Below are 15,805 nucleotides of genomic sequence, written 5' to 3'. Positions count from 1 at the left end.
ATGCATTAAGCTGCCGTGAAACGTTTTCGAGAAGATGATTGAACGAGACAAACGCCCAGCAGTAGACACGACAGATTGATATCGAAGAAACCGGCGGGACACAAAGGGAGGGGGCGGTCTTTTGTGTACGTACAAGCACTGGCAAATGGTAGTTCGACATCAGCCGCCATCCATCATCATGAGAAGTGCCCGGAACCGTGAACATAGATAAACGAAACCCTCGAACGATAGAAGCATAAGCTTGTACCTACTATTACATTCGAAGTGTACGTCACAGGCTTCGCATTGTATGAAATCTCTTCACAGGCCAAGTGAGTAGTGCAGAGATTATGCGAAACGTGTGCGCAGGCAGATTCAAGAAGAGTTCGGCGGCAACCTGGAACATCATACTGCCCTAGAATTGCAGCGACCCTTTGAATCCGGTGATTAAAATGCCTTGAGGGGAGCGCAAGTTCCTGCCAAGAATCTGAATCATGGCTGAGGTGCGTTTACTATCGCATATCGATCGAACACTTTGAGCATTCGACTGCTAAAGCGTCGGGGAGGTCCAATGTGGACCCACGTTTAGCGTCTTGATTCGAGCACAACGGCAAATCGTGATTCCACGAGTCTCTAAATACGTGAAGGTCAGTCTCAAAATCAATAACAACGCGCGATCTCACCACACGTGCCCATGTCCCTCGCCACCACCTTCTCAATCTGAACATGGAGCCGGAAGGTGGGTGAGATAGAGGTGGAAGAAGCAGGGAGATGTTGCATTGTTGCCTCATTTACCTCATGATGTGCACAAAGAATTAATGCACGCGCTGAACAAGCACATCACCAAATTAGACAGCTTGCTGTGGGCCAGGTGCACGGGGGCTCGCTGATTGTTATATTTAAGTACAAAGAGGCAGCTCCAGTCGAGTTGCTAACTACCAGCCAGCCATCTCCGAACGTCCAGTGTGTCTATCAACACCTTCTGCTATCGAGACAATGAACACCTCTTACCTTCCATACGACGAATGGTCGCTTCCCTTCGACCCCCAGCGGGCCCCAGGAACATACTTGGATGACTCCGAGAACCTAGGGGGCGCATCATGGCATCAGGGGCATCATATGGCGATGAATGCCGTTGTAAGTATATGCTTCCTGCTGCTGGACCCAAATATGTGCCGCACTCTGTCTAGCGAACGTCACTTACCGTGGTCTCCACTTTAGAGCTCTAGCTTTGTCCAAGGACTCAGCACCCAAAGGGCTACGACTGAACCTCTGTCCAGGCCGGGCACCGAATTCTCTCCCATGTACGGTGTGCGGAACCACGCCGCTCAGGCCCATCTACGCGTGCAGATGGCTCGTGAAGGTCAGGCTTCAAGCATGATGTTATCGTAGGGACCAAAACGCTACTGACCCGCATTGCTCCTGTCTTACAGGCTACGTTCAAGGACTTGCGCCACTGACCTCCCAAGTGGATCCATGGTCGGGTTACCAGACTCACTCATGGCCACTGAAAACCAACCAAAACGCAGCGCACTCCGTAATCGGCCCAAGTCGAGGCAATGTGATTTGTATCATTACTTTATAAGGTGCACGCGGAACTGATCTTAAGTCCACAGCGATACGAGACATATATACACACCGAGGCGAGCGCGGGTTGGGGCTTGCAGCTCGCATCCTGGAGGCCAGCGGAGGCCAGACCCATACAAGGGAACACGATAACATACAACAATGGGCACATCGGGAATCATCTCCCGATAGAGCATCCATTTGCTGAAAGTATACCAGTGTCCATTGCAGGACCTGATACTTCGGCTTTGCCAACGGATGCTCAAGCCGCGAATAGCTATGAGGTAAGCTTGAGAGGGGGGGAAACCCGAGTGCGGAGGAAAAAGCTCCACGGTAAGGGACCGCATATCTGCAAGTTAGATGGCAAGGTCTTCCGCCACCACGGAGATCTGGTACGCCACCGGAAGACGAAACCCGGCCATGCAGAATACCAGGGTCCTGTCGTCTGCATCTGTCTGCAGGAGTTTAGTCGTCGAGATGGTCTATACACGCACTTGAAGACGAAGAGATGCCGCAGCCTCTTTCCTTCAAGATAAAGACGCTAAACGCCTCGCGGTGGATGCCTGACGATGGGGGCTTGTGTTGATGGAAGAGGGAGGATCTAGGTGGATATGAGTCAAGAGTCAGCAAAGGCAGGCGCATGATAATCATGATTTTCTTTTTCTTGCTTCGCCCCTCCCATCTGCGTCCATCTCCATCGATCTGTAATATGTATCTCTCGTCGTATCTCTCATCGCCTGTCACATTCTCGTATGCCTGTCTACCTTAGTTTCGAAGTTTATGCTCTACCTACAGCTTTATAGAAATGATGAGTCCACGTCCTTGTCACATAGTCTTGAATGGAAACCGGAAAACACAAGATGAAATGCATGAACTGTGAGGCAGTGAGGCAACACCAGTGGGATTGCAGATTCGTGCGCTTCGGCACCTTTCGGCATCCGCCGTGCCGGCAAACCCCTACGGGAGGCTGCGGCCACTGCAGCTCTCCGCGTCATCCCGACAGATCCGAACCGCTTTCTCCTGTGTTCGAATCGCGTGAGCAGAACATAGGTTCCAGTGAGAAATCATCATCGGAGTAGTATTCTAAATTATCGTCACAGGTACATTGGTGACTGGTCTGACTGGGTTCAGCCCACGTTGAATGCTTCACACTTAAACATGCCCTCGAACCTGCGATTTTCGGTATGTTCGTTTCGCGACATACTACCAGCATTTGTCGCTTTACTGTACACTTTTATCGATAGGGAGCTCGAGGTATATGCAGGCGGTCTTTTCTGTCAAGCTTCAATAGAGGTCTCACAACGCACAGCAGTGCTTCGATTGCGAACATATCTGTTGCAGACTTTCCGAAGGACTTTATGTTCTTTCCTAAATTTCTGGACCTTACAGAACAGCACACACTCCTTCATGCTGCCCTTCACAAGCTAGATTCATTAGAGAATAGAGCCTTACGTCGCCGCCGCAAGGACTTCTTGTCAACGCGTTCTCCCATCCCTGAAACAGCTCAGACAGTGGAAGATTTTTTCCCCGATCAGTATTACGACTTCCACGAGGTCAGCGAGCTCATTCTTTCACAATGCCTAAGGGATACTGAGGTACAGCGTCGCAGGGCCATTTCGACGGCGTCATAAAGCATTTCCGAGAGACTCACGTATCTTCGTGGGGGAACGCCGACTCCCCTGCGCTATCCGCCGTCATCGACCGACTCCGCACACTCTATCCCAGCGATTCAGAGACCCAGATGCATGTTCTGCACCTCGCATCGGATGGAGAGATCCTGCCGCACGTCGATAATGTCGGAGCCAGCGGATCCTGGATATTGGGCGTCAGTCTAGGTGCCACACGAGTCTTGCGTTTGGAGGACACAGATGACGCTGCGCCTCGGGCACCCTTTAACCTTCCGCTGCCGTCAGGGAGCGTTTATATACAAAGGCAGGTTGTGCAATACGAGCCGCACTCTCCCATTACTTACGCCCAACAGAGACTCCATTCGATATGGTTACAAGCACTCCATACTGCGAGCAGAAGATCCATCTCGTGGACAGCGTTTGAGTGTCATGGTTAGAGTAAGTCGAGCGCACTTTCGAGACAGCACCCATTTTAAAACGCTTGATATAGGATATTCTCCCAAAAGGTGCTAATATTCCTCTTGCGATGTAACCTGAATGATTGGTTGCGAATGTACGCACCGAATCACATAACAATTTTTTGTTTAATATCCTGGGAGGGCACCCGTGGACTCTGCCATCAGGGCAACCGCACGGCCATTAAGCGAGCAATGTAAAGGAATGAGTAGTATTGGACGAGGAAGAAGTAGATATAATCATGCGTGGGGTAGATGGGAGGATACGAATGATGATGGCGCGAGGTAAGGTATAAGCATATTAATGGGGCACGGGAGGAATATAGGGAAAAGGGTGATGGGCAGAAGGGTAGTCGCATGGTGTAAAGCAAGGTGGAAGCATATCGAAAGCAATGAAGCCAGTCGACAGCGTGACGGATACCAAGTTGATCAGCTCGGTGGGAAGCTCAAATGAACACAACTAGGTGGTATCAAGTGGAGGTACAATAATTGGAGAATCGTGAAAACGTGCAAGGCAGCCAGAGGGATATTCCAATAGCGAGTTGAGTGTTAAATAGTGTTGGCGCTGGAGCTGCTTGATGGTAGTGGTCGAAAGAAGATCTAATGGAAATACAGTGCGTATCCACCTACACTATATGCTACTGGGCGAATCATGGAATGGTGGGACTACCATCTGAAATCCGTATCAGACTTAAACTCATTGGTTTGCATTGATGTGAGCACGGTCTGAGGGCACCCCTAAGTATCTCGAGGTGCTATCTATGTCAGATAAAAGTCCTGACGAAATAGAATATACAATTTTGAGCAGCGAACAAGTGGTGAAACTTGGTGAATATGTTCGAAATCGAAGATGATGATGATGATGAGAACTGGCTGCTGCGATCCGGCGGTTCGGAGTCTGAAATTGCCGCGGCCGGTCGGCATGCGTTGCTGCAATGAAGCATCTGTCTCTCGCTGTGTTATGTTCTCGTGACTCTTTCCGATATCTAGAAGGGTTTTACCTTCTTTCCGGACTGTGGCGCGCATTGAGTGGTTCTTAGTACTGTCGTTTATTGGGTCTTTCAAGTGAAACTGTTCAGATCGGGTCGCATTTGCCAGCGTCCATACCATCTTCCCAGTTTCATCTTGATCGCCAACTCTATAATATGGTACGTAGTCTCAAAACCATAGATCGTCACTCAAATCAGAATCACGGAACAATGGCACAGCGTCCTCACACTGATACACTGGTCCCTCAAGTAGTGATAACAGCGATAGCCGAGGCGGCGCGTGTGAATATCAGGCGACGGAATCGCGAAAGAGATTGCACGCTCTAGGTATACTCATGAGTGAGTGGTTCGAGGGGGGTATATAATCATAAGAGAGCTTACCTACTTTCTCACTGGCAATGCCCCTTTAAACTACCTTCCCAAGCCGACCAGATCGTCCCGTATACGTTTCGCACTTGGCCTTACACTCACGCATAACTTGGGAGCCACTGCTCGCGCTTTCGAAATGAACAGTGATTGCGAGTTCGACGAGATTTCAGCGGTTTTGCGACCCCATGCTCAGCACATTGGTTTCAGCTTGAATGAGGAGATATTCTCCCTGTTCTTCTGTATCAAATGTTAAGTGTGGTGGTGGTACTCCCGCGGCAAGAGTCTCGTCAGCTTCTCACATCCACTCGGTAGTTTATGTGGAGTGGGGACAGCACTCCATGAATCTTTGAGATGATATTGATCCACATAGGATGGAAGCTGATGGCAGCGACGAGCAGAATGTCGATTAACTCGACATTGCAACGAACGCGTTGAAGTTGTACACTTCCGGCCGTTCTTGCACACAAAACTCTTCGAGGCTGGGACTGCAGTCTGCCACAATGGCGCGATCGCTGTCACGGTACATCTGCACCTTCACCCCTTCTCCCACGATGAGACGGTGCGAGAGCTTCGAGAGGCCGGCGGATACTTGGACACGAGTTTGTTGAGAACACTCCGCGGAGGTCGAGAGAATCACTGTCGACGGGGCTGTGGCGAGAACGACGACCCAAAACCGATCATCGGTCTTTTCTCGCAGACAGAATCTCAGTCCAGCTCACTCGAAGAGAAGGTAGGTGACACATACAAGCTCCCACCCTTTCGGTCTATTTACGGGATCGGATGCAACAGCATCGCGCAGGTGCGGCCTTGCCCAGACGTAGATTTCGTCTGTATCTACGACCATGCGCCCCTCTCGAAAGCCGCGCGCGAAGTGGGCATTGAGCTTGAGCCAAGGTAAGTGTGGGAACCCGTTGACCCACGCCTCGGAGTTGGGCTGCGCGCCTTTGATGGGGCCTATGTAGTGCGACTCGCCGTAATCTATAACAACGCCACTGCTCGAAGACGAAAACAATTCATGTCATGCAAATAGCGTACCGTTCCATGATATGATCTGTACGATGTCGACTTTATCCCGGATAGACATGATGTACTCCCATCTCCGAGCTAGAAGCCAATCGTCTCCTCGATATATCCACTATACAGGAGGGTCAGTTCTGGAGCCTTATCCGCGCAGCCAACTCACTCAGGAAAAGAGGAGACGCGCACATTTTTGTTCCATGAATCAGCCCCGTAGTGCTATGGGAATTTGTATTCGTCACCGTGCGATATAATTGAGTCGTGAACGCACGTACGGTAAAGAACCAAGGTGACACAGCCGCCATGTAAGTCTTTCGGCTTCCTCTTCTGTCGCTCGTATGTTTGGAATTGAGGCATCTGATGTGATATTGATCTGAATCGAGTTTGGGGCAGACAATTTCAGAGCGAGGGGAGGAAGGAGTGAGGCCGATGGGCCAGGAGCCATTCCACTGTCGTAACGGACAGATCAGCTGTGAACGAGCAGGAGCCAAGATCAACATACATGAAATATACCGTCGATGGAGTCCAGGTTTGGATAGCGGGCAGGATCAATGAAGAAAGCCGGAATGAAACTTATCTGTAATACCACACGTACGCAATCTGCTCAAGCACTCAATGATCGAAGGTCGTCCAATTCGACTCACCGGCGCTATCTCCTCCATCTGCTGCTTCGCCCAAACCCACCCTTCGCCATTACTTCTCCCAAATGTAGCCATTTCACCAGCGAATGTTGACACCAGCACCCGGTCCTTGTGGATCAGCTGGCAGGTCCCGATGTGTAGTTTGCATAGTTTCATATAATCACACAACAATCGAGCATCTTGTTCAATTGCTGAAGGGATTGAGCTGTCGAAGATGAGAGTTCAGCCAAGCGATAGACAACAGACAAACGCACGTCATGTCAAAACTGATGAAGAGCTTGAATTGGAACACATCGGGACCCGTCGTGGACTGATTCAGACGTGCAGCCGCGGTATAGCAATCTTCCACACGACACCGCTGCCATTCTTCTCGTCCCACATTCAGCGCAAAGCCGTCCCTGTTTGATGGGAGTCAAAAACCAGCGCCGAGAGAAATTTCTTGCCTGAGGTACACACGATGGGATGCAGATGCAACTTACAATCCGTGTGCCCTGGCGAGCTTAATATCTTCGACCCAGTCTTCGGTTGTGTATGGCTATGTACAAGAGGCTCAATGTCTCACATCGCGGAATTGGCGGAAGCAAAAAAAAAGTGTACATAGGTGTTTCCGACCATGAAACTAGTACAGGAAATCAGTTGTTCGATTGCACACGAATCCGCGCGATGCTCAGAGGCGACACTTACTCACTGTGCTATGACGTATTTCCCATCTGACACCTGGCCCTGCGATTTGATAGCTTCGTTGGGGTGAAAATGAGTACGAAAAAGTCTAGACATGTTCAGAGCGTAGGTAGAGAGTAGGTAGAGTCGATACAACGCAATGGCCGAGTACTAGTCCCGATCGACTCGGTACCAGTATGAACACCGCACATCGTCCCTAATAATCCCCAGGGGATATCTGTGGTATATTAGCAATATACCCGGAACCAACCGCGAATATACCCACCTCCCCTCCGGGGATATTCACGGTCGATTCAAGGTAATGTGAATATACCGTGAATATACCTGGGTACTGAGTATATTCACAGTATATTGTGGGTTTATTCGAGCTCGATATCATTCCAATCACTTTATATGCGCTCCAGAGATAGAGAAATAAATATATTAACAAATCATAAAACTAATACATGCTATTGAAGGCTACACGACAATTCTAAGGCTTGAAAGATCTACAAAATATACTTGAAGAGGCGAGAGGTGCGAATCCCGGCTAGATGTTCCCCCGCATACGCAAGCAGCCACGGCGCGCATCAGGGATGGGACGACCAGCACCTTGACGCAAGAATCTATTGCGGTGGCGGGAGCGGTGCGTCCGCGCGTGGCCTCGAATTCGAGGAGTACATTTTGGGGGGTGCGTCGGGCTGTCGAACACGAGCACATCTGGTAGCACGCCACGCGCACAAACGCAGCCGCTGGCGAGTGCATCGGTGCCGGCAACGTAGAGGCGCATCCTGCGGACAAGCGGGGTGAGCATGCGTGTCAAGGCTGAGAAGATCAGTGCGGGAAGAGACAAGGTCACCAGGAAGGGTTGCAGCTTGATAAGGTTGGCGAGTGCAGGGAGCGAGGGGAATGGAAAGAATGCGGTGTAGTGCGGGGGTCAGTACTGCCGTGCGGGGGGTTAGCACTGTGACACGGAGAGGCCAGATGAACACTGGCCTCACTGATGTTGTTGCTGCTGCTGCTGCCCCGACGACATTGGCACTTGCGCACGCACCGCAGACTCTGAGGCTAATCTGAGCCACCATGCGCATGAGAAACACAGATGCTAGCACCCACGCCAACGCCACCAAGCTCAGCCTGTGCTTACCCTTGATCTCATCCATCCAACATTCACGCTCACACCCGCAATACCCACCGTTCTGACAATTCTTGCCGCACACATGTCGTAGGCTGTGCTTGCAATCTCCTTCAGTCCCACCCCGGCCCGCTCTAAATGGACGCATATATGCACTCTGATCCCGCATTTTCAGGCATTAGATCTGATTATATGAGAAAACCGGAACTATAGAGCATATGGAAACATGTTTCAGTGGGAGAAAGACTGATCAAAATATGTGCACACTGGAGGCTCCTAGAGAGTAAGACGAAGGGAGCACTTAAGAGAAATCTCGACGCTGTCCGACGACGCGCACTCATCAGGTGACCGTCGAAATGGATGAGTCATTTCTCAGTTGGGATTGACTGGGGGATATTTGAGGGATATTCCCTGACGAGTATATTCCAGGTATATTCCAGGTATATTGCTAATATACCCCGAATATCCCCTGGGGATATTTGGGGGCAATGTGCGGTGGAATGAAGCCGCCGGCGCTCGACGCTCGACAATTTTTTTGTCGTCAACCACCGTCTCAGTGCAACCTACAGCGGGCGCGACGTGCTTCAAGCTTCATCATTCCAAAAGTACTATTTCCCACTCTGTCCTCAATGCTCATCACCTTCGAGACCAGAATTTCTTTCTCGAACATGGAGAGGTATATCACGGAGGCAGCGTCAGCGAACTCGACCCATCTCCAGCCTTACTCCTGCATTTAGGCTATCGGCAATCCCACTTACAGCAGTCCTGGCTCCTGTCTTGATCCCATGTCGTGATTCAAAGGAACGTCACGAAGCAGGTCGAGCTCAGGCGCTTGCTCAACAACTTTGTGAGTCCGTTTTTGAGTCGAGAAATCCAGTATGATTCGTTCGATCATCAGTGGAGCAGAGTAAAACAGAGTCCGGAGCAGAGTAGCAGTAATGAAATCTTCTAATCATCTAAGAATTGTACAAGGCGTAAAGGTAGGTATAGGTGCACGGAAACGCACGGCAAGAACAAGGGAAAGAACAAAGGAAAAATTGAGTGAGGTTGACAGAGGAAACGTCAGAGGTGAAAAAAGATGTCCATAGTTGGGAGAAGCGTGGCGTTGCTGGGTAAAAGGCGAGAACGTAAGTGATTCTAGTTTTGGAACAAGGGCCCCACGTCGAGTCTCCTCATTCTGTCCAGGATGGAAACCGTCACCGCGACGGAGCCAGTAGCGGATGGGGCAAATGATCTCCATCGTCCAGGTCAAGAACAAGGGAGCGTGTGCTGAGGTGGGGTGCGAGAGGGGTATAAATCAGAGTGGGTATGTTGTTTGTTCGTTCAATCGCTCCTCTCTACTCGTCCTGCCCCGCTCCTCCGACTACTGGCCGCGACAGAGACCTGCATCCGCGAGCCGCCTACTCAGCGCTAAGCACTTTGGCCGCTGGCAGCGACCTTATCCAAGTGGTTTTGAGAATCTCTTCTATGACGGATGAGGGCATCCAATCGCATGGACGCTTTGCGCTCTACGTCGCAAATATCGCAATAGTGAAGAAGGTGACAGTCTTGTAGCGCATGCTCTGTTATGAACGCGGGCCAGTCGGCTCCGTCCCGGAAGCCTTGATGGCTTCTGGCGGTGCCAACATGTCTCTTCATGTCGCTTGTGCTCGTGAAGTCGCACGGGCATCCTGCTATGGGGCAAGGATACCGGTTCTTCACGGCCTCTGGTTTCCCTTTTGGCTGGTTTCGCTTCGGCGCTGGCGTTGAGCTGGTTGACGCCTTCCGTGGTCCCACCACCCTACGATTGACACGTTTGGGGGCGGCTTGAGGTCGGAGGTCTTCCTCCGGCTCGTCGTTCGCAAATGTTATATGTTGCGGTGGTTGGACCCCATGAGGGGCACAACCAACCTGGCACGTCGCAGAGATTTGCTCTGGACGTGAAGGGCCCTGTTTCCTCCTCCGTGGACGCTGTACCTCGTCTTCGTCCTCGTCATCTGCCCGCTGTCGCTTTCGCTTCTGGGCCCGGTTGAAAGCGAGTGGGTTTATCGGGGAGGGAGGTGTACAAAGCAGAGGGGGAGTGGGGAAGGGCGGCGACGGGTATGATTGGTGGGGATTGGAAGGGTATGGAGAAGGAGGAGGGAGGGAGGGAGCTGGGGGTGATCGGTGACGGTGCCGTGGTTGTCGAGGCCGTGAGGGACCAGCGACAGGGGGTTCCTGGAACTGGGAAGAGGGGCCGGCGACGAGGAATCCGGGCAATGATGTTGGAGGTGCGTAGTTGCCCTCATCTCGATAATATGGCTGTAGCCGCTTGTGGGGTCTCCGAACACGAGATGGGCCGACCGAGGAGACATCAGGGGTTGGCATCTGGACGGGAGGTGCCAGCGACGGGTGTGTGTATGGTCCCTGTGAGTACCATATCGGAGGGCTCAAGGGACCAGAGGAGGGGGCGTTCGCAAAAGTGGGTGCTGCGAACTGGGAGAGGAACGATTGGGCCCCCGTGGAAGCGAGTGGCATCCAGTGGCTATCGGTGCTAGTGGATGGAACATGGAGAGGGGGCCATGACTGGGACGACGCTTGATATGACGGCCGGAAGTACGGGGTAGGAGTGCGAAGTGTGTTGACGAGCTCAGCGCTCGTGGGGAGATAATCCGGAGGAGGCGTCATCAGGAGTAAAGGAGTCTGTGGGTGAGGAAGTGGCTGCGCGGACGACGAAAACTGAGGAGTGTCCAGCTGGTAGCTGGTAGCGCGCGGTGGAGGGATGCAAGAGGAGGGGGGGAGATACAGCCCGTGGGGTCTGTGAAATCTGATCAATTCATGAGTCGGGCGTCACTGACAATTGGGCGGTCAGAGACGTACAGTGGCTCTTGAGACCCATATCGCAGCAGTTCCTCCGGGTCTCTTCGGGATTCCGCGTCGAGGAGGGGCTGGGAACTTTGTGGCTCGTCTGGCGAAGGTGTGAATTGTCTCACGTCGTTCGCCGCCCTCCAGTTGTCAGTGCCACTGCCACTTGCGATGGCGTCAAAGTTCCAGTCGAAGGTGGCATCGAGGTCTACAACGGAACCGGATCAGCGACGAAGATGACCTGCACAGTTGTTTGGCATTACAATTGTCTCCGGACATCATTGTGAGTGAGTTGTGTTATTGTGTTGGAGGGGTGATCGCGACAATAGAGGCGGGTGATGGCGGTGTGTTTGGACCCTCCCCCGCTGACTTCCTTATATCTTCTCTGATTCAGCGCAGCTACGGCGTCGGAGTTCGAGCATCGGCCTCATGTCCAAGCCATGTTGGACCTTACTACCTTGTACTTTGGCATTGGGTGGCTTGTGGCAGAATCGCTTTGGCGTGCGCGTCGTCACATTAGACCTTTAACAGGTCTACAGGACCGGCGGGTTGGTCGCGGGTCCCGGTCAATGCGACCGGTGGATATTACGGAGCTCCAGAAGCATCGCAAGGCCCAAGCGTGCTCATCCCGACCCTTGGACGAGCTTGGTCTTGTAACGTACACCGGCACAATGATGTGAAGGGCAGGCGGCTCCACCTGGAGCGTCACATCCTTCGAGCATGTTCCGTCTTCCAGATGTTCCACCGACTCAGGGCGGTGTTCTAGCCAACCAACGCGAGGCTCCGTAGCTGTGTGCTTGGAAGAGGAGAAGGCTGATACGAGGCTGCCTTGTGCTAGTAGCTCGTTTGGCCTACCTGCCTTCTGGAGAAAGGTCGTCGGAGACCGGCCGAGTAGCTCATATCAGATGTCACAAAGGATCAATGCGCTCGCTGCTCGCTGTCTCCGGATCTTGCAGGCGGTCCGCGAAGTCGCCCCGTCAATATAGAAGACTTGCTGCATGCCTCATGCCTCCGTCATTGCCTATACATGATTTTCAGAATGCCTTTGTACTCTAAATGGTAGGTGCTCAGGAAGTAGAGGACGAAACGCTTGGACCTCATTTTCCTCCTCCCCCCCTCCCCCTACCTCCCTCCCCCCTCATCCCACGCGGGCGACCCACTCTCCGCCACTCTCACAACCGTTGGAATCTTCCATATCGCTGCGACAACACGATCCCTCTTTATCATCGATGTGAGAACAAAAGTTTTCGAAGGACATCTTGAAAGCGAGGTGGGGAAGATGAGATGCGATCACTGCTACTGAGGAGTTCGTTGGCGGGATCAACGATGAGTTTCTCGTTGTCTATCTCATTATTTCACTCAAACAACAATTTTCGAAAACCGTTCATACCACCTGTGAAATCCCTCTGCTCTCCTGTCGATAAGTTCTAGTGTGTATCCTCACTTCGAGAGACTCTCCAACTTGAATGTCAGTTGAGTACTATATGCATCCCAGGTGCCATCGCCTCAAAGAGATGAGTGTCGATTTAGTGGGCACATAATAGTCTACATTGTCAGGCGATGTTGCTCTGCATGACCGCTCCTGCTCGGTTCTCCCATGCCTACGGGCGACGCGTTGGGACGCGCGAGACGCGAGACGCGTGCGGTCACGGGTGTGACATACGCGTTTTCATCACATCCCCTTTGGACTGACCGGTCTACGGCAGTGTTGAAAGTAAAAGTCATATCATACTTGTCGTAGCTGGACCGAAGATGATACTTGGACTTTTGGTCCATCTGGGTCGGGCGTCGTGAGATCTCTGTGCACGTCAACCGGGTGAGCTCGAACACAGGCCGGGCGGTCAGACTCAACCTCACCTGTCTCGCGGAACATGACTAGTACCCGCACGCCTCAGAGCCCCCTCCACAACGATGACCACCCATATCACCGCGGCGACGCCTACGAACGTGGGCACCGACGCCAATATGCGGAACCGACGCATCGGCACCGCATTCACCGGCGCACCTTGGGAGTAGTTGACCGTGAACACCAATATGAGCAGTCCCGTCATCACGAACGCCGTCGACCAGAGGAGCAGGACGATCGGCATCGCCCCTACGCTCGCGATGATCTCGAGGGACATGTCCGCCCTTCCTTCGCTATGCATCTGCACGGCTTTGTCGACCTCTTTGTCGGTCAGGTTGAAGAGGGAGACGGTGATGTAGGAGATGATGACGAGCCCCGACAGCGCGAGCCCGAACCCGCCGTACCAGAGCGCGCGACATACCCAGGATGCGAGGGTCACGTCGCTGATGGCCAGGCTAGCGGCGTGGACTGCGATGACGAGGGCGAGCTAGCGACGAATCACAGTGAGCACCATATCCAGCTGTGAACATCTGCCTGCGTACCGCGACCGATATCCGATCCCACTCTTTCTGATTCTCTTCTCGCCATCCTTGCTCTTCCCCGATCGGCAGCGATGCATATTTTGCGTATCTCTCCTTGTATCGATGGCCGAAGCCAAGGAGGAAGACGTTGCTCAGTCTCCAAAGGTAGTTTCTCCAACCCTTCGCCATGCAACGAGACTATGCCTTGAGGACCATTGCGCAGTGCATGTACAGCTGTGTTATATATGTACGTACTCCGCAATATCACCGTCGCGAGGCGCTGATTGCCGTCACGACACGTTTCTTTGAGCGCTATAATATCAAGGGCCGCATCAGGAAAACGCCCAACGATGCTTCTACACCATGGACTTCACTCGTCTCGCATATCGCGAACGCGAATACATCGTTCGTCGCCTTCTCGACTTCCTGGCAGCACCACCCCACGGCTCCGAGCGCGATGCGTTCTTCACTATCGCCTACGTATGTCGGGAATGGCAAGGCATCGCACGCCGCGCGCTGTATCCAAGCCCCCATTTCCTTCGCCCACTGCTCGACGCCCCGTTGCCCGTCACGCACGTCAGCTACAACATCGACGACTACCTGAAGGACCATGACGGCGTCTGGTACGACTTCACGATGGAGCAGCACATCATCTACACGAGTTGGTTCGAGCTGCGCAAGTACGACTCGTGGCTCGAGTGGAAGCACGAGTTCATCGTGACCGGGTTCAGATGGGAGGGCTGCGACTTTGCGGTCCAGGTGGACCGCGCGTGGGACGCGCCCGTCGGATGGCGACAGTACGTGCCTCTGGGAGGTCTGAGAGGAGGGAAGACGGCGGGGAATGAGCTGACGCTGATGCGTGGCCTGGCCGCGTTGCCGACGGCCTCTGGGCACTCGGTCGACGGCGTGCGCACCGTGTGCCATGTCCGACCCGAGTTTTTCGCGCGGGGGACGCTGCTGGAGCTCCTCGACGAGGCGGCGTACTTGAGCCACAACACGCCGCGCTACAGCCTGAGCGGGATCAACTGCTGGGCGTGGTCGCGGTACCTGCTGTTTTTCTTCGTGTACGAGCACAGCCATCTGGAGGCGCTCGTGCTCGATGGGGTGGAGATCTCGCGGGAGGCGTTCTTGCTGGACCATCTCAGCCCCGCCTGGCTCGATCGCGTGCGCTACGGCCAGCCGATCCCGACGTTCTTGATGCTCGTCTATCAGACTCTCGTTGTCCTTCTCGTGGCTATCCTGCCGCATCGGCTGGCGCTCCACGTCTCAGATTGGTTCAGAAACTACTGCGTCCAGCAAGTCATATCCAATCTCAGGCGCACGTGTCCCCGCCGAGGGCGCGCAGACCTTCAAGGCCTGCAAGTCTCATCGACAGCTGTGTCCATCGCGTCTGACGAAAAAGGGCGCGTGGAGGTCTCTGGTTACCCGTGGCGACTGGCTTCGGTGGACGAGCCATCACGGGAGGCGGCGAAGCACATGCTCGACGAGCGCTTCGTCGAGGACTGGGGCTCCCAGATGCCGCTGCCGCTGCACGTCCCGCAGTGCGATCCTGCGCGCGCCCGATTGCCGTCCACCGACCAGTACGCGACGCTGTCGCGTCCCGGCTTGCTCTGCTACCTCCTCTGCCCTGTGGAAGTGCGCGTGTCTGCGGTTGAGATCGAGCTCTGCAGCGGATTCGAAGCCGGTGGCGGCTCAGACTCGTGGACGAGCGAGTCTAGAATATTCGCACGTTTCGCTGTCGTGCGGGGCTCTGAAGTATTGTTCCCTTTCACCCTATTCTGTGCACGCGCCGGCGGGAGGGATGTCAGTACCGGGGACAAAAAAGAGGGCAAGATGCAGACGCGATACTTCCGGGTGCTCGCGGACCACCCGGCCGTGGCGAATGCGCGGCGCGGAGATCAGTTCTGTGTGTGGGTTGGGGCAGAGGGCGATGCCGTCCACGGCGTGTACGGGTCGGTGGTGGGACTAAATTCTTCTACGCTGGTTGACAATCCCCGGGTGGTCAAGTTTTCTGCCGCCCATCTGGAAGCAAGCTCGTCTCGTGACTATCTGGACGCGAAGAACGTGCCCTAGTTAGTAGAGCTCAAAAATGTACTCTTATTCGTAAAAATTCATGGGACGCCGCCCTCTTCTACCGTATTTTGGGACGTTTCACCACAGATGGTGGAGGTGGACG

The 15,805-nt window shown here is 53.4% G+C and overlaps 8 protein-coding genes across 8 annotated transcripts; 3 read left to right on the top strand and 5 right to left on the bottom strand.

The window, feature by feature from the left end:
* Window positions 1-564: 564 nt before the first annotated feature.
* Window positions 565-770, bottom strand: HETIRDRAFT_165508 (uncharacterized protein; the record flags this gene model as incomplete). Its single annotated transcript, XM_009552004.1, has 2 exons — window positions 565-612; window positions 663-770. 2 exons carry the CDS (start codon window positions 768-770, stop codon window positions 565-567), a joined length of 156 nt encoding a protein of 51 aa, XP_009550299.1.
* Window positions 771-1,619: 849 nt separating this feature from the next.
* HETIRDRAFT_325922 (uncharacterized protein) lies at window positions 1,620-2,081 on the top strand (the record flags this gene model as incomplete). Its single annotated transcript, XM_009552003.1, has 1 exon — window positions 1,620-2,081. A coding segment is annotated over one exon (462 nt), but the record flags the coding sequence as incomplete, so codon positions are not given.
* Window positions 2,082-2,903: 822 nt separating this feature from the next.
* Window positions 2,904-3,705, top strand: HETIRDRAFT_127322 (uncharacterized protein; the record flags this gene model as incomplete). The annotated part of the gene is made up of 4 exons (XM_009552002.1): window positions 2,904-3,098; window positions 3,155-3,477; window positions 3,527-3,611; window positions 3,664-3,705. 4 exons carry the CDS (start codon window positions 2,904-2,906, stop codon window positions 3,703-3,705), a joined length of 645 nt encoding a protein of 214 aa, XP_009550297.1.
* Window positions 3,706-4,666: 961 nt separating this feature from the next.
* On the bottom strand, window positions 4,667-7,421 carry HETIRDRAFT_446156 (glycoside hydrolase family 71 protein; the record flags this gene model as incomplete). Its single annotated transcript, XM_009552001.1, has 12 exons — window positions 4,667-4,940; window positions 4,999-5,671; window positions 5,732-5,964; window positions 6,022-6,121; window positions 6,193-6,222; window positions 6,279-6,452; window positions 6,506-6,580; window positions 6,648-6,849; window positions 6,899-7,042; window positions 7,124-7,179; window positions 7,242-7,263; window positions 7,333-7,421. The coding sequence occupies 11 exons, from the start codon at window positions 7,419-7,421 to the stop codon at window positions 5,393-5,395; spliced, it is 1,404 nt and encodes a 467-aa protein (XP_009550296.1). The 3' UTR covers window positions 4,667-4,940; window positions 4,999-5,392.
* Window positions 7,422-9,302: 1,881 nt separating this feature from the next.
* On the bottom strand, window positions 9,303-10,274 carry HETIRDRAFT_388394 (uncharacterized protein). The gene has a single exon (XM_009552000.1). The coding sequence runs from the start codon at window positions 9,677-9,679 to the stop codon at window positions 9,392-9,394; it is 288 nt and encodes a 95-aa protein (XP_009550295.1). The 5' UTR covers window positions 9,680-10,274; the 3' UTR covers window positions 9,303-9,391.
* HETIRDRAFT_479489 (uncharacterized protein) lies at window positions 9,303-11,399 on the bottom strand. Its single transcript, XM_009551999.1, has 2 exons — window positions 11,278-11,399; window positions 9,303-11,215 (listed from the first exon to the last, which is right to left on the bottom strand). The coding sequence occupies exon 2, from the start codon at window positions 11,083-11,085 to the stop codon at window positions 9,850-9,852; it is 1,236 nt and encodes a 411-aa protein (XP_009550294.1). The 5' UTR covers window positions 11,086-11,215; window positions 11,278-11,399; the 3' UTR covers window positions 9,303-9,849.
* A 1,408-nt stretch (window positions 11,400-12,807) lies between these two features.
* Window positions 12,808-13,818, bottom strand: HETIRDRAFT_429320 (uncharacterized protein; the record flags this gene model as incomplete). Its single annotated transcript, XM_009551998.1, has 3 exons — window positions 12,808-13,003; window positions 13,120-13,595; window positions 13,651-13,818. 3 exons carry the CDS (start codon window positions 13,816-13,818, stop codon window positions 12,808-12,810), a joined length of 840 nt encoding a protein of 279 aa, XP_009550293.1.
* A 174-nt stretch (window positions 13,819-13,992) lies between these two features.
* Window positions 13,993-15,702, top strand: HETIRDRAFT_326233 (uncharacterized protein; the record flags this gene model as incomplete). The annotated part of the gene is made up of 1 exon (XM_009551997.1): window positions 13,993-15,702. One exon carries the CDS (start codon window positions 13,993-13,995, stop codon window positions 15,700-15,702), a length of 1,710 nt encoding a protein of 569 aa, XP_009550292.1.
* Between the last annotated feature and the right edge of the window lie 103 nt (window positions 15,703-15,805).

The sequence above is a fragment of the Heterobasidion irregulare genome (assembly GCF_000320585.1).
Source record: "Heterobasidion irregulare TC 32-1 unplaced genomic scaffold scaffold_09, whole genome shotgun sequence".
NCBI classification, from domain to species: Eukaryota; Fungi; Basidiomycota; class Agaricomycetes; order Russulales; family Bondarzewiaceae; genus Heterobasidion; species Heterobasidion irregulare.
This window is presented reverse-complemented; position numbering and strand designations above follow the sequence as displayed.

Excerpts from the sequence above, each read along its gene's own strand:
- HETIRDRAFT_388394 (XM_009552000.1), bottom strand. The coding sequence starts at position 9,679 with ATGGAGATCATTTGCCCCATCCGCTACTGGCTCCGTCGCGGTGACGGT.
- HETIRDRAFT_479489 (XM_009551999.1), bottom strand. The coding sequence starts at position 11,085 with ATGACGCCTCCTCCGGATTATCTCCCCACGAGCGCTGAGCTCGTCAAC.